The sequence below is a fragment of the Stereum hirsutum genome (genome assembly GCF_000264905.1).
Source record: "Stereum hirsutum FP-91666 SS1 unplaced genomic scaffold STEHIscaffold_1, whole genome shotgun sequence".
In the NCBI taxonomy this organism is placed as follows: Eukaryota; Fungi; Basidiomycota; class Agaricomycetes; order Russulales; family Stereaceae; genus Stereum; species Stereum hirsutum.
This window is the reverse complement of record NW_006763131.1, coordinates 2,765,909-2,791,934: the sequence shown is the minus strand read 5'-3', so window position 1 is coordinate 2,791,934 and position 26,026 is coordinate 2,765,909. Positions and strand designations below refer to the sequence as shown.

Here is a 26,026-nt window from a genome sequence, read left to right as displayed (position 1 = left end):
TTGTCGCGCACGTGGCAGACCCATACGGGCGGCTTGGAACTTTGGCGGGCGTTGCTGTACGAAGCAGGCCATCCTTGTTGACCATCCCGAACGGCGAATGGCCCAACAGATGCAGGCCTACGCTCAGAACAAGGGCACCCTCGTCCCAGGACAGTCCATCTCAGTCAATAAATATACCGTTCAGGTCGACCGCTATCTTTCTCAAGGTACGCCAGCCTTGCAACGCTTTCGACGGAGGTATTCACGCGTTTGTTCCAGGTGGTTTCGCCCATGTCTATCTGTGTAGAACTCCCACTCCCGTCTATGGTACCACCCACCATGTCCTGAAGCGTATCGCCGTCCCTAACGAGGGCATGCTTTCTGAGGTGAAGAAGGAAGTAGATATCATGGTACGTAGGTTGTGTGTTGCGTAGCATGACTTCGCCGCTCAAGCTGCTGCGATCAGCGTATACTTAAAGGTCATCCTAATATCGTCCACCTCATCGATGCAGCTTGGCACAGGATGTCGAACGGCATGTATGAAGTATTTATTCTGATGGACTATTGTGCTGGTGAGTCGTGCTTCTCCCTCTGCCACGAGTTGTAACTGACTGGACGCAAGGGGGTGGGATCATCGACATGATGAACAGGCGGTTGCGCGAGCGTCTCACAGAAGGGGAAATTCTGCAAATATTCGTCGACGTATGCGAAGGTGTCGCCGCCATGCACAATCTTCGACCGGCCCTCCTCCATCGCGATCTCAAAGTCGAGAACATCCTTCAATCCTCCCCCACATCGTTCAAGCTCTGTGACTTCGGCTCTGCGACGCCAGTTGCTCGACGACCACCTGCAAACACACAAGAGATCAGAGCTCTCGAAGCCGACCTGAATCGACATACTACGCTGCAATACAGAGCGCCCGAAATGGTTGATCCCTACTTGCGCCGGCCTGTCGATGAGAAGTCGGACGTGTGGGCTCTCGGAGTACTGCTCTACAAGCTGTGCTACTATACTACACCTTTCGAGGAGCATGGACCACTTGCTATTCTCAACGTGCAGTATAAGATCCCACCTTACCCGATATACTCGGCTCAGATGAACGCACTGATTGGTATGTCTTCTCTCTTGTCACTCCAGAATATTGTATTGAAGCAAATGTAGCCTCTATGCTTCGTGAACATGGTGCACATCGGCCGTCTGCCTTCGAACTTCTCAATGTCGTCCACGCCATGCGTGGAACCAAGTCACAATTCACCTATAACATCCCAGCTCGACCATCGTTACCTCCACGCCCGGTCGAGGCACCACCGCAGGCCGGCAACACTCTCGATAACCTCGTGTCCTATCGATCATCCTCTTCAACTTCGGGTCCTCAGGCTCCTCTCTCGTCATCTCCCCATAAAAATGCGGGTGTGGAAGCGCGGGAGAAGGTGTTGGATGCCATCGCACCAATGCGCCGTGGTCGTCCTACGCAGGCCCATTCGCCTCCACGGTCAGTCAGTCCCGCGAAAGAGCAGACGAAAGCTACCCGGCCCGCAGAGGGTAAATTGTTTGAAATGGACCCAGAAAAGGACTTCGGACAGACAGAAGAGTCTTCGTGGAAGGCCGTCAGGCAGGCTCATGGTGGTATTCGTGGACATCGGTCTGGGGTGGCAAGTCCGGAGGCGTGGAAGGTGCAACATGGTTCATCAAACGATGCTTGGGCCACGGGACGGAGAGTGGATGGTCAAAGTGGCCAGGACAGAATTGGACAGGCGAATAAGACCACCAATGCCTCCAACGCGTTCGGGGACTCCTTTGAAAGGATGCTTGGCTCTTCGTCCTCTGCGGCGGCTGCGGCCGCCTCTCGGATGGCGGAGCAAGCAAGCTCTCGTGCTGGTCTTGGACCTCCACGTCCACTGGGTAGTTTCACTGGCGGGTTTGGTGCATCAGGGAAGTCCAAGGATGCCTTCGACGGCCTCGGTTCCTTCGAAAAGCAGTCGGCTCCTACGCTCGCTCAAGCTCGAACCGCAAGGACGGGTTTCAACGCCAACACAGGCCCATCCAATCTCGATGTTCCCAAACCTATCTCCCCGCGTCCGCCAATTTCTCTCTCTCCGCGACCTTCGCCCTCGCCTTCACCACAACCGCCCCCTCACTCACCCTCTCCTGCAATATCCTCATCCTGGAAATCGCAACCCCCTGTTTCTCGATCGGGTATTCCGTCACCCAATCTGACGGCCGAGGAACGTTTCCCATCACTCGAGGATTTGGATCGCGTATATACTTCGCCGCCACCCACTTCTGCTGCTCCCTCTATCTCACAAGGTCCACCGCCGTCGTCGATAAGCAGAATTGCTCCCAAACCCATCAAACCCACACCCAGTCGTCTTCAACCGTCCAACGGATTTGCTGCCACTAGCGTTCCAGCGTCGCTGAACAATACGCTCGGCCCTCCCGCTTCAGCAGCTACGTCTGGGATAGATGGAACGCGCTCAGAGCATGTCACAGGTGCAGCTATGCGCGAGTCTCGTGAGGCGCACGAGACCTCGAAGCTTGGCAGTACCAGCCCTACCAAACAACGACCTATCTTGGACAGGAAGCACCGCAGCTCGGTTCAAGTCAAGCAGTCTGTGGAATTATCACCAATTGAGCCTACCCCCTCGACACCGACTGCTGCTCAGATTCTGGGGCGACCGGATACCCAGGACTGGCTTACTGGTGACGACGATGATCTCCCTAAACCGCCTGGTACCCCTGTTCTCCGCAACTCGTTGAGCAAGCGCGCGTCCGTTGTGCCCAAGAGTCCAGTTATCCAAAGCCCTCAGGAAGCTGCTGAAGACCGATTCCCCCCGCCTGAACAGGTTACCTCTACGCCTTCACCTGCACCTCCGTCGTCGACTACAGATGCGAAACGTCATCGTCCTAAACCGGTGGAGACGTTGGTGGCGGCTCCGGTGGCGTCGAGAGCGAGCTCGTTCAAGAACGAGGTGCTCAACGATAACTGGTCGCCAGTGACAAGCCCCCGGCGTGGTACTACGAGGAGAGACACTTCGTCTAGCAGCGGCGGCTCCGAAGAACCCGAGGACGCGAATGGGTTCGCACCTGGACATGTGAAACCGTTCGAGTTCAAGGAGAAGGTGGGGCAGGGCAAGCGAAGGCCGAAATCGAAGGGTCGCCAGAGCTCTGTGCATGATTTGGTCGATTTATGGGGAGGGGCCAGTGGTCCTGAGAAGAAGGGAACAGCGCGGGAGAGTGAGGCAGAGGGCGTCAAGAGCCAGGAGGTAGGCAATGGCCTGGACATCGGCTCTCCTAGCAAGGGGCGCAGCGAGATCAGGAAGCCTGCGAACCTGACTTTCGGCACTGGAGCAATAGCTCAGGCCAGGACCGCTTCACCCCAACCTCTCCTTCCGACACCCAACGCACCGGAATATCGAGACAAATCACCTTCACCTCCTCGCCCTTCCTCAAGACACAGGAAACAGTCCTCGACACTGCTACCGCCTCCTTCGCCAATCAGTCAACCTCAGACATCAGTGGGCCGATCTCGTCCACAGTCGATGTTCGTGCCAGCAGGCGCGTCATCAAAGCCCTTCCCCACACTGCCAGAGTCGCCCAAGACTCCGTCGTTGAATGTTCCACCCGACGTACGCGCTCAGCGCCAAGTACGACGGAGTTCGATAACGGATATGGTGCAGCGATATGAGGCAATGGGCGGCAAACCTATCGCACCTGCGACAACTACCAAACCGCCTTTACACAAGGTCGCCACCCACGGTACTTCGTCCTCTACGACGTCGGGCCCGGTTGTCGGTGCGCTAAATTCCGCTTTCAAGGGTCGTAGTCAATCCGCTACGGGTCACAATTCTTCGTTGAACCCTCCGGAGGATGGCAGCCGTGGCAGCAACATGTCGACGCAACGAACGTCTCCTACCGGATTGCCTCGGTCTTCGCCTGTGGCTCTTCCTGGCCTTGCTTCGCCAGAGAGGAAACCGCACGAACAGGCTTCAGGTCGCCGATCACCCTTCAAACCGCCACAAACGAGCGAGAAACCGGCGGCACGAGAACCACCTCCCAAAGTGACTATACCTCGCGCATCTACTCCATCGCCACCGTCCTCTGAAGAGGCGCAGCCGGGGTCGGGGTCGCCGGACAAGCCTTACCAGGGAGTCGGAAGGCTGATTGACCAGTGGCAGCGCAAGGCGGTCGATTCTGATGGTCCGAAGGGTCTTGCTGGAGGGGCGAAACGCGGAGCGTACGCTGCTAGGCGTACAGGCGTTGTGGAGGGACGTGGTCACTAATTTCAGTGTCTCATCCTCAAGTGAGTTTCTGAGCACCCTCTCCGGGACATGCTCCTTGTCAAGTCTGGACAGTCGGTTCGGAAGTTGGAAACCTTTCTCGCCGTATCTATTGATCCCTGTTTCTCATCGAGCATGGCTAACGAACACAATATCCCTACTTATTCTGTACTATTCACTTTTTCCCGAGGAACACGCGCATATATCACAGTTCATAGTTGCAGCTGCAGGAGGAGGAGCATAGTCTAGTCTTGGTAAACGATAATCATCATACATCTTCAGGCGAGCCGTTGTCGTCCATCTCGCATCTGTACTTACCCCTACGCACGCATGGAGAATAAACGAGCGCGAAGGATAACAATACGCATTCATCACCAGTCCGTAGATCGATTTTCCTTCGCTCCATCCCTAACAATCTCCCACATTTGAGCTCTGCCTCCAGCATGTCTCTTCCCGTCGACTGTCCATGCGAACCAAATGCCAGATTGCAGTGACCATCCCAGTGTACATCCCTCGAGGTTCGCGCAAATGTTTCTGCGGTGTCAGTGCCGAACTGAGGGCACCTGGTTTTGTTCCTGTTATCTGATAAGAACAGCTCAGGCGGCCCTCCATATTAAAATCTCCGGTGAGTACAGATCCATATCCATATCTGATAAGATTTGATCAGGCACCGGCGGCGGATGATTAGATAAAATGTGAAGCAATTGATCGCTGTCAGCCCTCTCCAGTCTCTCGGACTTCAAGTGCACTCTCTAACCAATCGCTCTGCTTCTCCTGGTATTCTCGTGTAACTCGCATCATTTTTCCGCAGCTTCTTACGAGTGCAAGGCAAGGACTTCCTGTCTGTTCTCTGCGCGCACAAAACCCGAAGATGAACCTCAGGAAAGTCGACCCGGGACGGGTCAACGCGCACCTTCCACCGAGCGCGACCTTTCTTGAATGCTTTCCAAGGTGCCACACCACCTAGAAGTTCACTGGACAACTAACCACACTCGTCTGAGTAACCTGAAAATGACTGCTCCATCATGCCCGTATCTGTTACTCTTCAACTCTCCCAGTACTAGGCAACCTGCCAACCTTAACATGCCATCGTTCTCGATCTGAGCTCGTTCATCAACGCTCTTCTTTTTCCCTTAGTGTGTGCATATGGCTTTGTCTCCGAGTCCAGATTCCGACAGCTTTCGCAATGCAGCATATTGAAATGTGAAAATGTGGTGCGGACCTGTGGATATTCTGACTCCCCTGTGAGGGTATATATTGCCCTCGCTTTCTGACATGGCTTGATCTCCCGAGGCTGCCGACCACTCTTCCGCTCCCCTCGCCCACCGTCCTTCAGGCTCAAGCCTCTCCCCCAAGTTGTGTTTCTTTCACTCGCTCGTCTTTCACAGCGTAAACAGCAGCCGCAATGCCTCTTCCCGCGATGTTCAAGTCCCTTTTCAAGGGTAAGCTCGCTGCGCCAGCTGAAGCTCACACTCAGGAAGCAGCCTTGTCCGAGATCGACGAAAAAGCGGTCCCGGCGGACGTAGGCGAGCGTCGCCGTGGTATCGCAAAGATTGAGGCCCTCTACCGCGTCTTCCCAAAGGGCAGCAAGGCGCTCTGGGCTCTTTATGCGAGCCTGTTCCTGTATGTCTATGCGAACACCCTGGGGAGTTCAACGGTGGACAGTTTCTATGCGTTTGCGACTTCCTCCTTCGGGGAACATGCAGTGTTATCGACGATCAATGTCATGGCGGGGATTATCGGTGGTGTTGGTAAGTCGTTATGCCTATTGTTCTGGTTTCATGATGATGGTACCATAATTTTTGGGCGTGCTTATTTACTGAATGGTTTCGCTTGCTACAGGCCAACCTTTCGCAGCTCAGCTTGCGGATACGACATCTCGTCCGACCGCCTACCTGATCTCAGTCACGCTCTACACCCTCGGTTTCATCGTCATCGCGTCCGCAAATGGTGTCAGCGCCATCGCCGCAGGTCAGCTCCCATTGACCCTCATAATCGGTGCACTCGGACATTTACACAAAAAATTGGTCTATCCAGGAATTCTGATCAATGCCATTGGAAGCACGGGATTGGACTTGGTCACCTCGATGCTCGTCGCAGATATCAGTCCGCTCGCATGGAGGTTTGTTGTTCTCGTGCTACAAAACCGAAGGCCGCTCGCTCATTGTTCCTCAGAGGTTTCGTCACCTCCCTCCCTTTAGCTCCGTATATCATCAACTGTTACATCGCGTGAGTCCTGTTCTTGTGCAATTTTATCGGGAGTTGTTTGAGCTTACCTATGTTTCGTATGCAGAGGCTTCATCACAGATGGTTTAGGAGAGGCTGGCTGGCGCTGGGGATACGGAATGTTTGCCGTACGCGACCTCTGTTCACACCCTCTCTGCCACACATACTTAACGCCTCATTATGACATTGCTGGCTCGTAAAAAGATCATGGTCCCCGTTGTCATGTCCCCCGCCCTCGTTGTCCTCTTCTACGCCGACATCAAAGCCAAAAAACTCCACGTCCTTGATAACCCCACCGCCGACACGGCCACAGGCCCTGCCGCCGTCATTGAGAGCCGGTCTCCGCTCCAGGTATTGATCAAGATATGCTCGGCCATTGACGCCTTAGGCTTGATTCTGCTCGGATTCTCGTGGACTTTGATCTTGTTGCCATTCACGCTGTCAGCGAGTGCGGCAGATGGGTATAATAACCGTATGTCTCTGCCCTTCGGTTTTTGTCTGGTGATGCTTACCGGTTGTGGTTATCTTGGGGATGTATAGCTTCATTGATCGCGATGTTTGTGGTAGGCGGCATCTTGCTCATTGCATTCGCGTTCTACGAGTGGTTCTACGCATCGAACCCGATTCTTCCGAAACGTGTTCTTAATAAGTAAGTCTGCCCACAAGTCCGCATCATCCCCCCTCCCCCCGTTTTGGCAATCAAGTACTCACATCCGAGACGTCTATCATTCTGAACTTTCCAATCAATAGGGCATTCATCTTCGGTGTCATCATCAGTCCGTATTCTCTCATATACACACTTTGCTTCATTCACAAAGCTCACTAGATATCATTAGATGCGACCTACTACATGTCCGGAGACTTCTCCGACACCTACTACTCCTCCTGGTCATATGTTGTCACAAACTGGAACCTGTATAATTGGACGATCTTTTCCCAGACGGAGACCGTCGGCGTTTGTATTTTTGGTCTCTTAGCTGGGTTGGCGATGAGGTATACGCATCGGTATAAGGTGCGTTGTGTTCTCCGGTATTTCTCTACCCCTACCATCGGTCTTAATTGTTTACGGGGGAATCAACGTATTGTTGACTTGATCTATAGTGGGTCCTCGTGCTTGCCTGGGTCATCCGTGTCCTCTGCTACGTCGTCATGTACCACGCTCGTGGGGCCAACGCAACGTATGTCTCCTCCGCCAGGCTCCCTTCCGTCTCTTGTCAATATTCTCCACTCACATTATCTCCTGCGCGCGATTTTTGTCCGGGAAATACAGCGCCGTTGGCCTCGCTTGGACACAGATCCTCAATGGTGCCGGCGGTGGTATCTCCCTCGCCTGCGTCAACGTCATGGTCCAGGCCTCCGTCCCGCATGAGGACTTGGGTATTGTAATCTCGAACCTTTCGCTCTGGACGCAGCTCTTCGGCGCAATTGGGTCAGCTGTTGGTATGTCATTCTCTTCCGGCATCCTGTTGTTGGACGTGATTGCTCACAGTATTTTCTGATCATGATCATAGCCGGTTCTGTTTGGACGTGAGTACCCATTTCTGCAATTGAATCGCATACAAGGGTATTGTGAACTTGACTCACGCCCTCTTCCATCGGTTATATGATATAGCAACGATATGCCCTCCAACCTCGCAAAATACCTCACACCACTCGGCGTGGATGCAGATGAGATCACAGAGATCTATGGATCTATTACGGACGCGAGGTCTGAAACCGACGATATCAGGGCTGGAGTAATCTCTGGTGCGTTTTTTTCCGCATTTCCGTTCTAATCCTCCGCACTATGATGCGGTCGAACTTTGTCTTGGAATGTTGATGGACTGCTGATTGGACTGGGTTGTTAGCTTACGACGAGACTGTGAAGCCGTTGATCATTGCTTCGCTCGCAACTTGTAAGCCCCCTTCTTTCTCTTCTCCCTCTCAGTCCTTCCCCTCTCAGATCGCCGACTTATGCTGACTATGCTTGAACAACCGCCCAATTGACTGATAGCCTTCGTCCCGCTCATCGTTGCCCTATTGGCTAAGGACTTCTACCTCGGCAAGACTCAGAACGCTGTCGATGGAAAGCTGCACCCTATGTACCGCACCGGCGCTGATGCGGATCAGGATGCCTCCCCTTCCGACGCGCACAGTGACCAGAGACAGAGCCAGGATGAGAAGGTCCCGGTGCAGGAGAAGGAACCGGCAGCCGTCTCAGAGTTGAGAAGGGAGGATTAGACTTCGATTGTGATCTGAGGTTTAGGTCGCTATAGAATGTGTTTTTTGTTGCTTTTGTTGCCCACTGGGTTCATCTCGGTTGGTGCTGTTCTTTTTGTCGTTTGTGCCATCACGAGCGCGGCCTGCGTGCTCGCTTTTATTTCTGTTCCTTCACTGTTTCCTTTGCATTTATACGTCCGTCGATTGTAGCTGTGAGTATCACGATTACGGAGCGCGATGTCCACACATGACCATTCACGTTTACATATACTTTCTGTTCAACATCTCTCTGCCCATCCACCTTCTCATTTGCTGCAGACTCGCCTACCCAACTTCTCAACCAAATGTTAACGTAACCTAACACTCCTTGCTGTACGGCCAACACCGTCTCGTCAACCAATCTGTTGTCGGTCAAGAAATCCGAACAATGATGCCCGTATTGGCATCCAGTCGGTAATACTCTTCGCGGTAGAGTTCCGTTTGCCGGTCGCAAAGAACAGCCTCGGGACTGAGACTCCCAACCATGATAGTCTGCATTGGTGGCAGCGACCCTGGGACGTCCTGACTCGAAATACGGAGCATGAGGCTCATCAAAAGATCGCGACAGTAACTAAATGAGAGCGTCTATTCCATTAGGAAGTGCCGTGTCGTCTTTGGCTCGGAAGGCAGTCATTGTGTCACTGCGTGGCCAAATTGATGGTATAAATTTAACCAGATTTTCGCCAGGGTTAGGGAGGACAGGCGCAACAGGCTGCGAACGTTCGAGGGAGACCCAATCATCGGCTATAGTTATAGAACTAAGCAGAAATATTCAGTACAATGGAGCGTAAGATACGACTGAAACTTCGACTTCGAAGGCAGTAAAAAAGGAAGAAACTCTAGATCGAGACCAGCTTTAAATAAAGATAACGAGTGGCAAGAGGAATGGATGAAAGCAAGACAACAAAACAAAACTAGGAGTGTGGAAATACTCGTCACGGACTCCTCAACCATCATACAGTTCTTCATCGTCTTCGCTGTCTGCATCCTGGATGCGGAACAAGGCTTGACGGGAACCAGATCGCGAATGCTGCTTGGCCCCAGCCATCATGTCTCGGGCGACGTCCCTACCCTTCCCGTGTTCCCATGCAGTGCCGCGCGTGTCCGTGTAGGTATTGCTGCCCCGAACACGATCAGTGTCTCCGTGGATGCCCATCTCTACAGCGACCGCATCGGCACGTGCGATGTTGGAGTCGTTGGGGTGAATGAAGATGCTTGATGGCTTGCACCTGGACTTCGCGCGCGGGCGTGTGGAGGGTGGATGCTGAGGCTTGTCCAGCGAAGTTGGAGAGGATGCTGGATGTAGGAGGGGGTCGGAATCCAGACGATAGGCACTAAGGAGACGATGGTCAATTAGCATAAGCGTAGGACCTGAGAGTGGACCTGACACACTGCTCAAAATTGGGACTCGGTGGTTGTTCGCCAATATATTCAATGCCAAATTGTCCCACAGACAGGGCCGATACCTTGAGACAGACATTGTAACTCTCCTACATATAAACTTGACAGCATCTGTACTCACGAGTACAAGGATCAACCTGTGACACAACCACAGCGTACAACGATCAGTGTTGCCTCACAATGTTATAGCGGTACAGACTCACCCGACATGGAATGTCATGGATATGAGCATGTACAGTCTGACAGATACATGATGAACGGAATGAACCTCCGAGATTATAATTCACGCACAATCTCAACAATGTGACAATCCAGTATAATACCGTTCTCCAGAGTGCGGTGCGAAGACGCGACCGGCGCACATAACGAAAAGGTGCCCAGTGTCTCATGAGCGCTAGCGTGACAAGTCTACAACGACCCATCGTCAAGAATTTGTGTACCACAATTCCAGCAACTACACACCTCTCACATAGACAAAAAGTCGTAGTCAAGAGCGATGCCCCTACGAAGTGGCCCCAAGAATCGAGGCGCAGCCCGGGAAAGAGAACATGTTCGCCAATGAAGGAGATGTGGAGACGGTCCTCCCAGGAGCCCTCGCCCATTTGCATGATTACTTTACAAGGAGTATAGGAAGATGAAAATGAAGGAGAGTGGGTGCGAGGGGGGGAAAGCCGATAGGTTTGTATCAGGTCGTGGGCGTTGCATGCATAAAAGTCTGTACGCACTGCGGCCTTGAACGAGGCGCGTCATTCCCGTTGCCACAAACGGCGGAGTTTTCCTACCTCGTTACTCGACATCAGCAACTCACCCTGCGTTGATCTTAAGTACAGGAGTACACTGTATTGCACGAAAGAGGGAATATAGTTGTACACTGCCGAGATATAATACAAGGTGATACAGTGGACTGGTAATCTCGGTAACCAGGCGGAAGGCCACTCGATTCAGACTCCTTGTGGCCCCGTCAATTATTTGTGTACCGAGCCGTTGCTTCCAACGCTTTCTGCTCTCTCCACTCACAGTCTTGAATGTATTCGCAAGAGCTGGATATATAGTCACGATGACCTGATCAGCAAATAATCATGAGCCTCCAGAACTAGCGCTGGTCACTCACAAACAACGTCTCGATTGCTCAATCTCCACGCCCCGTGGTGGACGTTGACCATACCACCATGCTAATACGCTCTTCAGATGTGCGTCCAAAAGTCTGTCGTCCATCGCGAACAATGTTCGTCCGATGACTTCTGATTTCTCGTCTTCATTCGAATGTGTTTCGTCGCGGGCAGTCGGTATCGCAGCAGCAAGTTCAGATGCTTCTACAAATGCATTCAGTCTCAGCAACCCAGAAACAGGGTGAATAAGAGGACCAACCGGTCAATTTACTGCCAAAAGAGGTGTTCCTCACTACCGCTGCCACCGCGTTTGAGTCGTCCCTCTTCAACATCTCTTTCTGTGCGACCCATGCAAGTTCGGGGTCCTGTCGTAGGGTACTGCTTGAACTCGATGCTCGTGGCTCTGTCAACGAAGACACCAGCTTTCTGGCCTCTCCAAATCTCCCAGTCCCAATCGAATCAGCGCGTTTCGAGTGCCCACCGGAATTCGTGTGGTCCTTGAGGCTCTCCGCAATGGCGCGCGCAAGATCCGAGTCCTCCTGCCGCCGGTTGGTTTCTATATCCTGTACTACGTTCTTGACCTCTTCAGCGACCCTGATTGAGGCTTGAGCTGATTCTTCCGCCTCCTTGACAGGATCTAAAGCCTTCCGTTTAGTGTACGGCCGGTATCTATATACAATCTCCAGTGTAGGTGCCACCCTGTCGATATTGAGGGCGGCAACAGAGTTTCGCCACAAGACGCAAAGGTCGCTCAAGCAGCGTACAGCTGTTGGAAGTAGGCCTGATGATTCGAGAAAAGCATCTGAGAAAAGACGAGCAGGATCTAGATGTAGACGATCCCAGAGAGATATAAAGTCGAATGACGGTGACAGGAGTTCGGATAACAGTCGATGATAGGTCATTAGTTGGAGTCGAGAGTTGAGGGCATCCTCAGTTGATGGCAGACTCTTTGCGCGCCGGGTTTTAGAGTCGAGAATGAACAAAGTGTAGACCTGTGTCGCAAAAGGTGGACCTGAATCCTGAGATAGAGGCGAGAGACTCCGCGTTTTTGATGGCGAGGAGAAAAATGTCGTAATTTCCGATTGCGAAGGAGAAGGATTGCGTTGTTTCTTGCTCTTCTTCGGACTCTCTCTTTTTGAGGGAGATGCTCTTTTCCCAGGAGAAGATGCATCCGATACTGGCGTAGCTTTTCGGATGATCTCATCCTGTGTTCAAGATGATTAGACTTTTTCAAAGAGGGGAGAGGAAGAGGATTTCACAATGATTCCTGTCACGAGCTGACCGTGAACAGTCCCGAATACAGGGATCTCCCGAGTATAGTCTGATTCCACGAGATTGTCCAAGCAGGATAGGATGTTGACCAGCCTGCAGAGAATTCAGTCGTATGATCTCACAGAGAAAGACGTTATACCCTCACCGCAAGGCCCAGCGTTCTTCGTCGGTCTCAGTTTCTATAAGGACCTCCTCTGGGCGGATCTCCTTTTCCAGTTGCTTGTGGATAGACTGTAGAAGGTCGTGTTTGAACATGATCTACTAAAAACGTTGACCTCTATCACGTACCCTACCACGCTCAAGGATTCTTTCGTTCTTGATGGCGGTCTGCTGCTCAGCCACAATTGTCTTTCCTTGGGCTGAAGTGAAAGACGCCGGTCGGTTCGCCAGCTTTCGAGATCTGCCTTGTCTGAGTCCATAGTCGTATTGAACTTCACACCTATCATTGAAAACCACAATTCACACAGGTGTGAGCCTCATGAGCCTTGAGCCTTTCGTATCAGAGGATTGACTTACCAGACAGGTCCTACCAAATCTGAAACACTCAGACGCTGGCTTGGACGATGTCGTGCAAGAGGACTTTGAGGATCGATGGAAGGCGACGCTGCCGCTTTCCGACTTTTGACACGGCTCTTACTATGAGGTTTCTGGCTTTCCATTACATTCAAAGAGCCGCTAGTACGAGTTGGCAGAGAAGCGGGTTTAGCAGCAAGTTCGATTTCAACAGGTAATCGGGGGCCACCGAGGGCTGCTCCTGCGATTGATGCAGGGCTGTCGCGCCGACCGCCAGTTCTCACCGGTAACGTCTGCGTCCCAGAGTCGGCGTAGCGTCGCTGAGGGTCTGGTGATGCGACGGGAGTATGCTCGCGCGATGTGAGGGTATCAAGGAGAACGAAATCCTCCTGAGAGAATTCCGAGAGATCGTAGGCATCGAATTCGTCTACGATAAGGGTGTCCACACGAGACACTGGTGGCATCCGTACAGAAAATTCTAGGAGGTCCAAGGTATGAAGGGCGTACGAGATCTGTAGGGAGGTCGTGTGGAAGTTAGCCCTCTTCATCTTGTGCAATGAAACTCCGCACAAGGCCGATTTCGGAGTGTGCCGAACAAGTATGTGGATGCCACAGTGGCCTGGGAGTACAAAAGCCCCAGCCTCGCGAAAAGGAAGCAAAGTATGATGCATTTATTCTATCGTAGCACAGCGACAAATGCTATACTACTCAGACGTGGTGGAAAGGACGAAATTGGAGGGTGGTATGGAGATTTGGGGGCCTATGCTATACTAAGTTACCATCCCTACTACTAGTATCGGTGCGACGATTCGTCTATGGCAATATAGTTCATCTAAACTTCTCGCTATCCTGTCACACGGGGTCATAGAACTTCAATGGATCACTTTCGTTGCCGACCACATTCAGTGCGTAGCTGGAGGAAACCAGCGTTATGACCTGCTGTAAGTTTGACGTGGTTGTAAGTTCACATTCCGTCCAAAAAGTGAACGGTAGCACACATACCTTGCTTAGATGCAATATGCATGGGGGTTTTTATTTGAGGAGACCGCAAATAGTCTTTCATGAACGCTCGGAGTTCACGTTCGTCGTTCTGCTGGCAATGGCGATGGTGGCTGTTCTGAAGACATGTAGGGAGCCAGGTCATCGTTTGAGGTGGTGAGAAATGCTCAGGTGTACTCACGATGAAAGAAGAAAAGTCATTGTCATGAACGATAGCCATCGTGCAGTGGGCCCTCTGTGATTGGGAGACGAGTTCAGGTACAGTGGGTGTAAAGGAGCGAGAGGTGAGGCATACCTGCAGAATATCGTCTAGCATCAACAGTGCTAATGGCTGCTTAGGCGCATTATAATTGTCCTTCTGGAAGATCAGTCTCCTCGTAGAGCTGAAACGCCTCTCCTTTAGAGTCGGGCGTGGGCTAGGAGGTGTCCGCACGACTTTTTCGTTGAGTTTGAAATGGAAACCCCGGATGAATACACGCTCTGTCTGAGAAAGCCTGCAGTCATGCTTATCTCCTGTCAGCTCCAAACCGACAAGTGTCTCCTCCGAATTTTCTCTGGGAATGTGGAAGGAGGGCTCAGGGGATGTTGTGAGGTCAAAGCCGGTCACAAGGATCATGTCTTCCAAGCGGCAGTTGAGTCCGAGTTTCTCGAAGTGATCGCGCCAGCGATTGACATTCTCCATGATGTAGCAATGCCAAGTAGGGTGTTGAGAGCCATGAGTGTCACGACGGAATAGGCGAGTAATATTCGGCTGTGGAGGAGTTTGGAAGGTCACAGACGACCGTCTTCCGAGCAAAGGTTAGCACGAGCTGGACGTGTCAAAATAATTGGTGCACACCTTGGCCGACCATCTTCACTCGATGAACAACATGAGCCCGTGCATGAATTCTGGACATTATCCAGACCGTCCTTGCTTCTCCTCGACATAGGATTGAATAGGGAAGGGAGCTCTGATGACTGTCGCGGGTCGCTCGCAGGGAGTAGGATGTTGAAGACCCGAACGAAGGCATTGGCCTCGACATATCCTATGTCGCCGATCCAAGGTCGGCAATGCGAAGAAGCATGGAGCCCATTGGGTTGACATAGAGGAGCATTATGAGTGGCATATGTTGCGTCTGGAGAGGGCATCTTGGTAGAAGAGAACATGACGATAGAGGGAAGCCTTGAGCGATTTAGGAGCGTCGTTGGGGTGTCGGGGAAGAGCGAAGTCACAGTGGTGGAGAGATGGAGTCATACTAAGCAGGTTTTATAGAAAGTGCAACTAAGAAAAAAAGACCTGTGCGGGAGAGAAGGCAGACTCGAAGGCAGACTCGAACATGCCGACCCGAGACATAGTTCGGGGAAGTCTCAGTGGCGCGCCACACGGCTGGCGGCTCGGAAGTCCGGCTGCCCGCATGGAACCGGAAGGCCAATTTCTCGCTCGATACTTGGGACATCCACAATCATTCGAGTCAAACCTGTACATTAGCCTGAAAATCAGTGCATCATAAAGCTGGATTCTAACGATTCGCCACTACCAGATTACTACGCTGTCCTCGGGCTTGTACCGCGACCATCTACCACCGATGTCCAGGATTCTGCTCAGACACTAAAGTCGGCGTACCGCAATGCCTTACTGCGCCACCACCCAGACAAATGTATTTCCGCTTCCCAAGGAGTCTTTGCAACTCCAGGTCACGAGACATATACAACCTCCATCCTGGCACCACCAGAGAACGCAAATAAAGTCGATATCGGGCAAATACAGGATGCTTACAAAACATTATCCGATCCAATCCTGAAGGAGCAGTACGATCTCATTATCTCACGGCGTCCGAGGCAAGATGATGGTGGAAAAGTACCCAGGCCAGCACAGGTCATTTCGCTTGATGATTTTGATGAAGTTTTGGGAGCGGGAGAGGACGAGGAGGCGATGTGGGTGTATTCGTGTCGATGCGGTGGGACGTATAAGATTGGGGAACGAGAATTGGAAAGAGGGGTACATCTGGCGGGATGTGGGAGCTGTTCGGAGGTCGTCTGGGTCGGGTACGAGGTCATGGAAGGAGAGGCGGATAGCGACGAGGCAGATGGAAAGGAGGAGTAATTTCATCCCGTAAATCTCAGACCTGCGACTCATCTGTATGAAGTCACTCACTTGAATTTCTCGCAGCATATACATGCCTTCGACTCGGACAGTGTCATACCCTTGAACCACCTCATGATACTGCTGAAGGTCCGGTCGGGTCGTTATCAGGTTCATTGCCAGTTGCGGAGGACAGAACTTCGATCTTCGGACGAGCACGCTTGGGTAGAGGGCGCATAGGCCGAGCTTGGAGCGTGATTTGGGAGATCAGGTCCTGTGGTCCATCGTTGTCTTGACTGTCCGCTTCGGAGTCTGTCGTGCTCTCGTCGGAAGAGAGGGTGGATGAAGAGGAAGAGGAAGAGGAACTGTCACTTGATGAAGATGATAAGTTATCATTGTCGTCGTCGTCGTTGTCGTCTCCGTCAGAGGTGTAGCTGTCATCGCTGCCTGCATCCGCCCGTCGCTCTTCAAAAACCCCGAGCCCTAGATCCTATCATGTAGGCGCGATAAAGTCATGATTATCCAGCTTCACGATGATTACGGGAAAGCGCATGCACCATTTGAATATACCTCCCCTCTTCTCTGTTGAGATGTTCAATGTCGACGCTCCGGGGGTCATTTTCTGCCTGCTGCAAGAGCTGGGAGTTGGAAGCCTCGAGTGCTGGTAGAAATGCCTCTATACGAGCAAGGACTAGAAAAAAAGTAAGACCCATGAGCAACCATGAGCAACCCCGAACGTGAGGAGGATACATACGTTCAGAAGGCGGTTCGACAGGAAATGTGGCACGATTCCCAAAGTCCAATGAAATAGGGGCATTCGTTGCCTCGCCTGTATTTTGAGAGCTATTCAAAGACGAGAGGATGGTCTCTGTAGATTCAGAAGATGAGAGAGCATTAGCTTGAGTAACAGAGTGCAGGATGTCTCGAATGGACCCACGTATTCTTGCCTCTCTCTCCTCTGGTGCTTCAACGTCAAGCCTCTCGATCGTCGTCCGGTCTGATGGCGATGGGTTCATGGCTGCAGGCAAGAGGGTTGTGAACGTTGGGGTTCGTGGACAAGATGTATCTCACTGGGTGGCGAATCATGTATGACGGTGTGGCACCCGGATGAATGTGGCGTAAAACCTCGCAAAACTCATCGACAACGCCGCGTAAGACGTCGTTAGCTATAGGACAATGAAGACGAGGACAGCTAATGGCGTAAGCGTGTACACCTCTCACAAACGGATTCAAACAATTCATCGGTGCAGAACGGCCTGAACACCAATTGTGAACTCTCTCTTCAACGTGTATAGTACCTCCACACTTCGCGAGTTCATCAATAACCAAACTCGTCTCGTTACGCAAGAAAAACATAAACAAAAACATAGTCCGATATAAATCACCAGCTTCGCCGCAAATCCCTCCTGATACTCTCGAACCTCTCGCGTATCCTCGACGGAGCAGCTTTTGGCAGCTCGGTTAAGTACGTATTTACCGCGCTATCGATGCGGTCGACAGGGAAGAACTCGCCCGCGGACCGTTTCGCGGCGTCGAGCCAGTCCTGGAGGAGGATGCTGATGGCGTCTTCGAGGAGCTCGCACGCCTGAGAGCTATGGTATGGAGGGATCTAACAGTCAAGAGACAAAGTTATTAGCATAAGGCTTCACAAACATTTCGAAGAAAGACGACGCACATGGGAGTCATGCAACTGGTGGAGAATGTCCCAAATCTCGGCGAAGGGCACACCTGCTCGAAGGAGCGTTCGGGGAACCCAGTCAGGCTGTATCACGTCCGTGTGCTCGAGTTGGTACCCAACGAGGAGGATCGTCACATGGCCTGTGACAATGAGAAGACCATCAGTATTATTTACACAACTCTTGGTTTGGGACTAGAGCAACATACGGAACGGGAATGCGCAGTCTGAAGGGTAGAAACGCTGTCCCAAAGTTTCCACTTGTCCCCGAATCTCCTCTGCTACTTGTGCCGGATCGAGTTCGTGCCGTTTGATACCTGTTGTACAAAACATCGTTAGCACAGTGTATATCGACGAATAATACATTTCCTCTTACATGCATCAAATATACGGTTCCAGATGTCAACCACCATCTTCTCGTCTCGATGTTGCGAGACGTGCAGGATGAGGAGCTTGATATCATGAAGATCATAGGGCTCTGCATACACTTGGTATAGCTGGAGAGAAGGGTTCAATTTAAGGCCAAACGGTGGTCAGTCAAAGCAACGCACCTCGGAAACATCGAGAAGCGTTCGATCCAATAACTCGAGATGCTCCGCGGTGTCCTTCTCGAGTCCGGCAGCCGTGGTGCGGGGATGAAGAAGGGCATTGTACGTCTCCAATTGGACCTGGGCGACCTCTAGCTTTTCCTCAAGTTCGGTCAAGAAAGCGATTGCTGACTCATGTCTGCCGTTGACAGCGATAGGGTGTGATTTCGCGTTACCAACAGCGAGCGTGAGGTACTCTAGGCGGTTTACCAGACGCAAAGGGAACCTGAAGGGACAAAATGAGACTTATAGTGCAAGACCGACGACGACATACAAGACTTACTGTGTCGAATCAGCCAGAACACTGAGGACTTCGGCGGCTCTAAGTGGTTGCCCGTCCTTGACGTAGAACTGCCAGAGTAGCTGATACTTCTTTACGGTGGCAGGATCTCGCTGAAGGAAGGCCTCCAGGTAGGCGGGACGCATCTTTCATCGGATGCAATATATCAGTATCATGGTGCAGAGTAGTTAGAACATGCACGAACTCACTTCTAAGAGTTCATCCGCAAGTCCGCGAAGGATCAACCACTCATACAAGCGAGCATGGAACATCTCATCCGAACTCGCGAAGGCCAATTCGTATGCGTGGGTCCGCACCCGCTCAGCACTCTCGTTCCCGGCGGTTGTTTTTCTCTCGAAAACCTCCAACGAGTCTAAGGCGAGATCGTAACACTGTGCCCGTCGCTGCCAGGCCTCTCTCCTAGCGGCATCGCCACCTGATTCGAGTGCGATCGCAGCAGATGTTTCGGGCTGCATAACGAGGCCATAACCGACACATAGCTCTGGCGATAACTGCCAATACTCCTGGCCGAGTCGATCGGGATCTGAAGCGTCCGCACAATGAAGAGGAAGCTCGATGGTGCCTTTGGCGTAATTTAGCTCTTGGTAGTCACCAATTACCTCACGGAGCTTGTCAAAATCCAGTATACGTGCCCCTTTCATGAATAACCTGAAGCACTCGGACGTATAAGCTATAGGGAACATAATCCAGAAGGCCATTACTCACCTGAGTGATTCGCTGAGGTGGTTCTGACGCTCCGTAGGGTTGCTACTTTCGACAGCTCTCCGGATGTTCTCCTTCGCCTGAGTGAGAGTATTCAGAGGAAGCAGAAGTTTTGGGTATTGCCAGTTACCCACCTTGTATAACATAACGTCGTCTGTACTACAGAACGACCCACAGCGGGTTTGAAGAACATCGCTGATGGTATCCACCTAAAATCGCAAAGCCGTTGAGTCACGCAGAACTGTAGAAGTCGCTTCGTACTTACCCCAATTTGCTGCCCAATCTGTTGATCGATGATGACGTTGACGAGAGATCTGGAGACCAGAACGCCTTCGTTCCCTGTGATAAGGCCTTCGAAAGTTAGGTTGGTGATAACCTTTTGTGTCTCTGGATCGGTCCTGATATGTGTTAGGAATAGGCAGCCAGGAGAATAAGGAAAAGTCGGCTCACTGCGCTATGAGCTCGCCTATCCGATGGTCATTAAGGAGTAGGAAGAACGCCGCTCCTTCGATAGTTCGGGAAAGAAGTGACTGCAGCTGGGCAACGGAATGCTGCTCCGCCTTTTAAGAGACACTATGTCAGCAAAAGTTCTGATCTCTAAGGAGAAGCAATGAAGATAACCTTCCAAGCTTCCTGGTCCCCGGCCGGTGCTGAACGCGCTCCGGCGTAATCGCCAGTTGCTGAGTGGAAGAGATGCGGGTTTTTCTCGAGGAAATCTTTCAAAGCGTACATGTTCTTCTGGACCATCCACAGAACCTCTTCGTCAATGTTGCTGACATGAAGACCGAGTGGGCTGCATGGAATCACCGATGAGCTCGCTACTCAACAGCTTTCAAGTGGGAAGATATAGAACGACATACCCTGGTTGCGTCAGCTTAGTCTTCCACACTGGTCGAACTAGTCGTGAAAAGTAGATGGCAAGGCCTTCTCGACGCCCGCTGAATAGTGCAGTGCCTGAACCGTCGCCTTCAGGGGAAACAATTTCAGAATTGGTGTCTCGCTTAAAGCATAGGAGAGCTTACTGGCACCATAAGTCATCCGCTCCGTCCACATTGGCTTTTCACCGAAATCGTAAAACGCCTGCTTCGCCACGTTCGCGAGGTCGGGTGGCAGAGTCGCAACAGACCCTAGGGGAGAAGGATCTCCCAAATCCAGGAAAGTATTGCCGCAAGCCAAGGCCAAAAGCATCGCACACATTTGGTCACGCCCGAAACTATCGATCGCCAATGTTAGCTGCTTCCTAAGAGAAGACTTCAAGGGACGTACCTATCTCGGAACTCGACTAGAGCCTGCATGTTTCCATCAGCTTGAAGCTCCTCCACCGCATCCCGCAACCAGTCCAGCGGTCTCCGCTTGGCAAGGATGCTCATACCCTCGTTGGTCATGACCATGAATTGGCGTGGTGGCTCCGAAAACTGGTACGCCACTTCGTTGGTCATGGGAGGGGTGGGGGTGTTTGGAGCGCCGATTGTCGCCGCGTACGCTGTCTTAGGTCGAGGTACGGCTGCCAGAGCCCATGTTCGTCCGGGTATCGTGAGCAACGCCGCACGTTCGACCAGAGGTGGGCGCTGTGGCCCAGCTCCACCGCCGTAAGGGGTGTTCACATATTGTGGCATGACCTGGCCAAAAGTGCCCATCTTCGGCAGTTCGGGAGCTACACAAAGCAGGAAATCTTTACCGTCACCAGCATCTCCTTCTTGGGCCGCGATAGTCAATCCTGATGAATACAGGACGTTTTCGAGATGAGTTATAACGTAGGGCCGCGATGCTGGCTCTGACGGGTTTCGTTGAGCACCATAGCCAGGAGCTGTGGATCGATAGCTATTGGACTGCTCGTCCGGGTGGAGAAGATTCGGTGGAGGGAGCCGCACATGAATGAGCGTTAGTTGTCGATGTCCCCGTGCACCATCGGCACCAGCATTGGGGTAGTAGCCTAATTGCGAGGCTGATTGTGAGAAGTAAAGTCGAACTCCATTTTCGGTGATGGCCATGAGTGAGACGCCAGAGCGCGATTCGTTTTGGTCGACTGGGTAAAGGCCTACAAACTTGAAGGCTTTTGAATTGATTGCTGGGGAGCCAGGCGCTTTGTCTAACGCTGCTCTGTACAAGTTGTGCAGAGTCTGGACAAGCTGGACCGTCTTCTCGCCTTGCGGTTGATAGACGCAAATGATGTTGTTCGCCGTCCTTGTGTAGATGAGATTGCGTGATGGATCAGACACCACCGCAATAATGTGATCTACAAAGAGGACCGGTGAGCATAGTTTACGATCCCGCGAAGATGCAACATACTCTCGTGATTAGGACCAGAGAAACGCGGTAAAAAGCTCTGGACGCCGGCTACTGAGTGATTGATGAGCTGGATCCGCTTCCCGAACCAGCCTTCCTTCTCCTGGTAATGTAGCTCGTACAGGTTGCCATCCTGCTGGCCTGCCATGAATATTCGACCATCCTCTGTGCCAACAACGGAACCCATGTCCACGTCGACAGATATTGACCAATCCGTGGCGTATAGTCTAATGTCCTTCCGTGTGCGGTTGTTCGTACCAGGAACGTCGGTAGAAGACACTCCGAGAAGTACGACGCTTACGGCAGTGCAGATCACGAGCAGGTAGTTGATTTCGTCAATGAAGATTCCAGGCTTTGCTTTAACCAAAGCAACATGCTGAATGACGTCCGGCTGGTCCTCAAATGTGCTCATGGTCTGCCTGTAGTATAATGAGCATGGATGAGAGAACGGTGATAGAGAGCGACAGACCCATCCACGTAGTCCCACAGGAGTAGCTTATGGTCAATAGATATCCATACGCGTTCGAGCTCCGGCATGATGTCCATTCGAGTGTTATGGTGAGAGTCTGTGATACCATGTCGGTGACAGCTTCACTTGTAGAACACGAAAGGCACAACGCACTGGTGTAATGTGTCCATAACTCCGCTGGAATGTCGATGAACCGCCGTTTCTGGAACTGTACCCGAGAGTCATCTGGGGAGACACTGTACGAGAACGAAGACGTCGCCCCAGCTGCAATATGCATATTAGAAGCTGAGCAGACAGCCCAAGACATAAGTTACACGCACGGACAGTCAAAGATTCCCCCAAATCCGGCACCAGTCGTGCATCCTTCGCGAATTGGTCCTGGAGGACGCGACTGGCATCTTGCAAGGCAGGCAAGTCGAGGGTTGGCGCAGGTTTGGGTGGCGGCTGTGAGTTCCTGAAAGAGTATCCATTCTTAGACGACGATGGCTGGGAGAAAGTAAGGGCATTTTGTGGGTGGGTAGATGAGGCTGAGGGCCTGAAGGAGAGCGCCATGGGTGGCCCGACAGTGAGCGCGAAGAGTAAGTGTCCAACTCCTAAACACGCAAAACCGAAGCGTGTTGCGACCACGTGACTGTTCATTTCAAATCAAGCAGGCTTTGCCACAGTGTCCGGTGTGGCCGCTGGCGTACGAAACTGTGATTGGAGACAATAATATAACAATAAGGGAAGCAAGAAATTACAGCGTGCTGTACAAAGTGTGCAATTGAAACCTGTATGTAAGATAGCAACGACCAACACCCACTCAAGAATATCTTCCACGACCCCTTTTGTAGGAACCGCCTCCGCGACCGCCTCCTCTTCCACCCCTAGTTGACTTGGTGGTCTGGTACGACGATGTCTGGGAGTACGTCCGCTTGTTCGCATACGATGAGGAAGGTGTAGACAAACTCGTCTCTGACTTTGCATATCCTGCCTTCTTGCACTCCACATCAAAGGCTGCCACCAGAGCGTTGAAGTCGCAGGAACCCATACTTCCGAACAGTGGGTGGCTTGTGGACAACTTACTGACCATCAGGCGTGGTGAAGTGATGCCGAAGGCCATACGAGCCAAAAGACGTGGATCGTCGCGATCGGGGCAGGCGTTCAGAATGGCACGGATTTGGGCGGGATCGGGGTTAGCCTCGGCTGCTGGGTCAAACTCGATGCCAGATCCAGTCTTGCAGAACGTGCATTTCCCGCACAAGCCGCCTGGCACGGCGTCCTCTTCGCCGAAGTACGACGCAAGAGATTGGGGTAGGCCTATGAGGGAGCGTTAGCGCCTATCACATGGACACAATAGTGCTCTGGACAACATCACGCACAATCGTCATTCGTCGCGAAAGAGATGACCTTCCGAAGCTTCTCGATGGCGTCCTCCTCCCGTTTGAGCATGCGGTCGTACATGAGAGTGGCGAGGTTTTGAATCTCCGCGGTGGTAGTGGGTATGGGTTCCAGAACAGCGTATCTCTGCGACCTCGTCAGAGGGATACTTTGAGCAACAATACAAGTAATGCCACATACCACCCTAACTTGCGACGGTTTAGAGAAGATATGTCCTATAATTTTGATTTTATTTGCACATCAACAAGACATAGATACAAACAGTACGCACCGTCAAACTCCCAATCGGTGATCTGTCGAGCAAGTGTCGCCCGGTCGAGCTTGGAATAGCTAGCCGCGGTAACCACGTCAATCTAGAGCTAGGTCAGGGTCTGACAGGTTTAAACCAGTGATCCAGAGTGCTCACTTGATAGCCACCACCCTTTGGCATCCAATATGTCCGAATCGCCTTCGCTGCGGGGCTGGTACTCGCCATGACTTTCTTCATGCCGTCCGCAGTTTTGCTCGAAATATCGTAAATAGAATAAAAAGGAGTGACAGCCCGGATATAGTTATAGTCGAGTTCCAGTTGAGCATAGAGGAGGTTCAAGACATTTTGCTGTGGCCATGAAAGAGACATGAGAAGTTCATCGAAAATAACACAAAACAAGTTGGTCATACACGAATATCATATCTGTGTACACAACGGGGTCTTAGAGAGATCATGTGACATAATGAAAAGTTGAGACTCACATCTTTGTCTGGTTATAGTGGTTGAAGTTTATGGTGCCGTCAGTATCTGGCTGCTTGAGCGCCACCTCCTGCAACCAGAGTTCCATGTCCTTCTTTGCACACGTATCGCCTCGTGCAAAACCCTCCAAAATGGGGATATCGCTTGGACTCAAGAACATGAGACATGTCGAGGGCAAACCGTCGCGGCCAGCCCGGCCAACCTCTTGACTGTAGTTCTCTATCGTTTTCGGCATTGAGAGATGCACGACCTATATAATATTGAGTATCTTTGAATAACGGCGCCTCTGATGGTTGATGAAAGACATACCTGGCGAATATTTGGGCAGTCAACACCCATGCCAAAAGCTATCGTAGCGCAGACGATGCCCTTCTCAGAGCTCATGAAGGCGTTCTGAACACGCTCGCGGTCTTCGGCAGGCAGTCCTGCATGATACACCATCGGTTCCAAACCGTGTGGCCTCAAGTAGTCCGCGACCTCTACCGCTTGTTTCTGCAAGGTTACATATACGATGGCTGGCCCTGTCCGCGACTTCAAAAGAGGAATAAGACTATTCAATTTCTGATCCAAAGTGTCGGCAACTTGAACTTGGAACGCGAGACTAACGATAGGTGTGAGTATAGCGTAAAATCAGTATGGATGACTAGACCTACTTAGACCGATACGTAGACGTTCGGAATACTCCCCCTGCTGGATTGATGAGGAATGCCTTGCATATGTCGTCGGCTACTTCCTTAGTGGCAGTAGCAGTCAGGCACAGAACGCGTTCAACATCCATTTCCTCTGCAAAACGAGCAATTTTCAAATACTCCGGCCTGAAGCTTGCGCCCCACTGCGAATACGGTGACATGAGATGGATACAGTACGAGATAAATACAATGCGTACCTGAGAGATGCAGTGCGCCTCGTCCACCGCTAGCAGCGAAATTTTCACTCGACTCATCATGTTTATAAAACTCTCGTTGTTTAACCTGCGACCAGTGAATAGGAATTCGCGAGTTAAATACCGAGCTTCATGTAAGAATGATTTCGTACCTCTCAGGAGCAACATAAAGGAGCTTCATTGAGCCAGATAACACTTCTTGCTTCACCCATGTAGACCTTGCGACATCCAGGGTGCTATCCAAGTTCGCGGCCTTGACACCGCGCCGACACAGACCATCGACTTGATCTTTCATGAGCGCGATGAGTGGAGATATGACAAGAGTTAATCCCTAGTGAGGACTGAATGTGAGCATCATATAGCGTTGCAAAGCACGAAAACTGAAGCGATTGACCTCCAAGCATTGTGCAGGGACTTGATATGTCAGACTCTTCCCACCTGCAGGCAGAGACCACAAACGTGTCAGTTCGGATATATACAGCTATGGAGGAATGCACAGACCTCCCGTAGGGTACAGCACTAGTGCATTATCATTTTCCACCAGCAGGCGATTGATGACCTATCATTTCCCCCCAGCACACGATGGACGCGTCAAATCGTGTCTATGCTACGGCTCGAGGAAACGTACGGCTTCTTGGGACAGACGAAAGGACTCGAAGCCCCAAACGTCCTTCAGAATTTTGTGGGCCTGTTGCATGGCCATCGGTTGCCTGTCAGGCCGGAAGGCTGGGAAGGAGATGATTCAAGTTTGCGAGAGAGGAAAGCACAAAGACATTTCAAGGACGCGACCCACGTGATCGTGAAGAGGCATTTCAATTTCAGCCCCGCCACATTCGACGATCGTTGGGCCACACTGCCCCTTTCATCATTCGATCAAGGCAACTCGGTGGGCAACGGACAAGGATTCGCGGCCATAAGTGTTGTGGGTGACTGAATT

General features: G+C 51.8%; 8 protein-coding genes across 8 annotated transcripts; 3 read left to right on the top strand and 5 right to left on the bottom strand.

The window, feature by feature from the left end:
* Positions 1-97: 97 nt before the first annotated feature.
* Positions 98-4,669, top strand: STEHIDRAFT_164868 (uncharacterized protein; the record flags this gene model as incomplete). The annotated part of the gene is made up of 5 exons (XM_007298913.1): positions 98-206; positions 259-389; positions 446-551; positions 602-1,090; positions 1,141-4,669. The coding sequence occupies 5 exons, from the start codon at positions 98-100 to the stop codon at positions 4,257-4,259; spliced, it is 3,954 nt and encodes a 1,317-aa protein (XP_007298975.1). The 3' UTR covers positions 4,260-4,669.
* A 1,007-nt stretch (positions 4,670-5,676) lies between these two features.
* Positions 5,677-8,702, top strand: STEHIDRAFT_89780 (MFS general substrate transporter; the record flags this gene model as incomplete). Its single annotated transcript, XM_007298258.1, has 15 exons — positions 5,677-6,007; positions 6,099-6,227; positions 6,294-6,378; positions 6,432-6,485; positions 6,550-6,610; positions 6,687-6,954; positions 7,023-7,131; positions 7,233-7,258; positions 7,319-7,494; positions 7,584-7,660; positions 7,753-7,922; positions 7,994-8,009; positions 8,095-8,228; positions 8,330-8,377; positions 8,476-8,702. The coding sequence occupies 15 exons, from the start codon at positions 5,677-5,679 to the stop codon at positions 8,700-8,702; spliced, it is 1,911 nt and encodes a 636-aa protein (XP_007298320.1).
* Positions 8,703-9,446: 744 nt separating this feature from the next.
* On the bottom strand, positions 9,447-10,810 carry STEHIDRAFT_89777 (uncharacterized protein). The gene is made up of 6 exons (XM_007298257.1): positions 10,584-10,810; positions 10,413-10,529; positions 10,325-10,360; positions 10,243-10,258; positions 10,113-10,186; positions 9,447-10,054 (listed from the first exon to the last, which is right to left on the bottom strand). The coding sequence occupies exons 1-6, from the start codon at positions 10,727-10,729 to the stop codon at positions 9,667-9,669; spliced, it is 777 nt and encodes a 258-aa protein (XP_007298319.1). The 5' UTR covers positions 10,730-10,810; the 3' UTR covers positions 9,447-9,666.
* Positions 10,811-10,973: 163 nt separating this feature from the next.
* On the bottom strand, positions 10,974-13,345 carry STEHIDRAFT_71543 (uncharacterized protein). The gene is made up of 7 exons (XM_007298120.1): positions 13,019-13,345; positions 12,791-12,941; positions 12,648-12,733; positions 12,490-12,595; positions 11,490-12,435; positions 11,233-11,434; positions 10,974-11,161 (listed from the first exon to the last, which is right to left on the bottom strand). Exons 1-7 carry the CDS (start codon positions 13,159-13,161, stop codon positions 11,083-11,085), a joined length of 1,713 nt encoding a protein of 570 aa, XP_007298182.1. The 5' UTR covers positions 13,162-13,345; the 3' UTR covers positions 10,974-11,082.
* A 2,257-nt stretch (positions 13,346-15,602) lies between these two features.
* Positions 15,603-16,097, top strand: STEHIDRAFT_46622 (uncharacterized protein; the record flags this gene model as incomplete). The annotated part of the gene is made up of 2 exons (XM_007297949.1): positions 15,603-15,671; positions 15,729-16,097. Coding segments are annotated over 2 exons (438 nt in total), but the record flags the coding sequence as incomplete, so codon positions are not given.
* A 400-nt stretch (positions 16,098-16,497) lies between these two features.
* Positions 16,498-17,059, bottom strand: STEHIDRAFT_44322 (uncharacterized protein; the record flags this gene model as incomplete). Its single annotated transcript, XM_007297875.1, has 4 exons — positions 16,498-16,566; positions 16,634-16,767; positions 16,831-16,944; positions 17,014-17,059. Coding segments are annotated over 4 exons (363 nt in total), but the record flags the coding sequence as incomplete, so codon positions are not given.
* A 358-nt stretch (positions 17,060-17,417) lies between these two features.
* STEHIDRAFT_164863 (nucleoporin) lies at positions 17,418-22,648 on the bottom strand (the record flags this gene model as incomplete). Its single annotated transcript, XM_007298912.1, has 19 exons — positions 17,418-17,685; positions 17,752-17,894; positions 17,961-18,068; positions 18,128-18,248; positions 18,303-18,564; positions 18,622-18,764; positions 18,828-19,287; positions 19,345-19,421; positions 19,476-19,550; positions 19,607-19,739; positions 19,792-19,901; positions 19,963-20,134; positions 20,202-20,307; positions 20,364-20,554; positions 20,608-21,577; positions 21,631-22,046; positions 22,097-22,193; positions 22,250-22,360; positions 22,417-22,648. The coding sequence occupies 19 exons, from the start codon at positions 22,646-22,648 to the stop codon at positions 17,458-17,460; spliced, it is 4,155 nt and encodes a 1,384-aa protein (XP_007298974.1). The 3' UTR covers positions 17,418-17,457.
* A 155-nt stretch (positions 22,649-22,803) lies between these two features.
* On the bottom strand, positions 22,804-25,795 carry STEHIDRAFT_89768 (ATP-dependent DNA helicase; the record flags this gene model as incomplete). The annotated part of the gene is made up of 13 exons (XM_007298256.1): positions 22,804-23,395; positions 23,458-23,691; positions 23,748-23,829; positions 23,883-24,074; positions 24,137-24,149; positions 24,209-24,456; positions 24,516-24,807; positions 24,860-25,038; positions 25,093-25,177; positions 25,242-25,420; positions 25,484-25,527; positions 25,591-25,648; positions 25,718-25,795. The coding sequence occupies 13 exons, from the start codon at positions 25,790-25,792 to the stop codon at positions 22,899-22,901; spliced, it is 2,178 nt and encodes a 725-aa protein (XP_007298318.1). The 3' UTR covers positions 22,804-22,898.
* Positions 25,796-26,026: the final 231 nt, after the last annotated feature.

Excerpts from the sequence above, each read along its gene's own strand:
- STEHIDRAFT_89777 (XM_007298257.1), bottom strand. The coding sequence starts at position 10,729 with ATGCAAATGGGCGAGGGCTCCTGGGAGGACCGTCTCCACATCTCCTTC. Across the intron at positions 10,530-10,583 it reads ACTTTTTGTCTATGTGAGAG|ACTTGTCACGCTAGCGCTCA; the intron begins GTGTGTAGTTGC and ends GGGTCGTTGTAG. Across the intron at positions 10,361-10,412 it reads ATTGTCACATTGTTGAGATT|ACTGTACATGCTCATATCCA; the intron begins GTGCGTGAATTA and ends TGTATCTGTCAG.
- STEHIDRAFT_71543 (XM_007298120.1), bottom strand. The coding sequence starts at position 13,161 with ATGGAAAGCCAGAAACCTCATAGTAAGAGCCGTGTCAAAAGTCGGAAA. Across the intron at positions 12,596-12,647 it reads GAAGAACGCTGGGCCTTGCG|GCTGGTCAACATCCTATCCT; the intron begins GTGAGGGTATAA and ends AATTCTCTGCAG. Across the intron at positions 12,436-12,489 it reads AGCTCGTGACAGGAATCATT|GATGAGATCATCCGAAAAGC; the intron begins GTGAAATCCTCT and ends TCTTGAACACAG.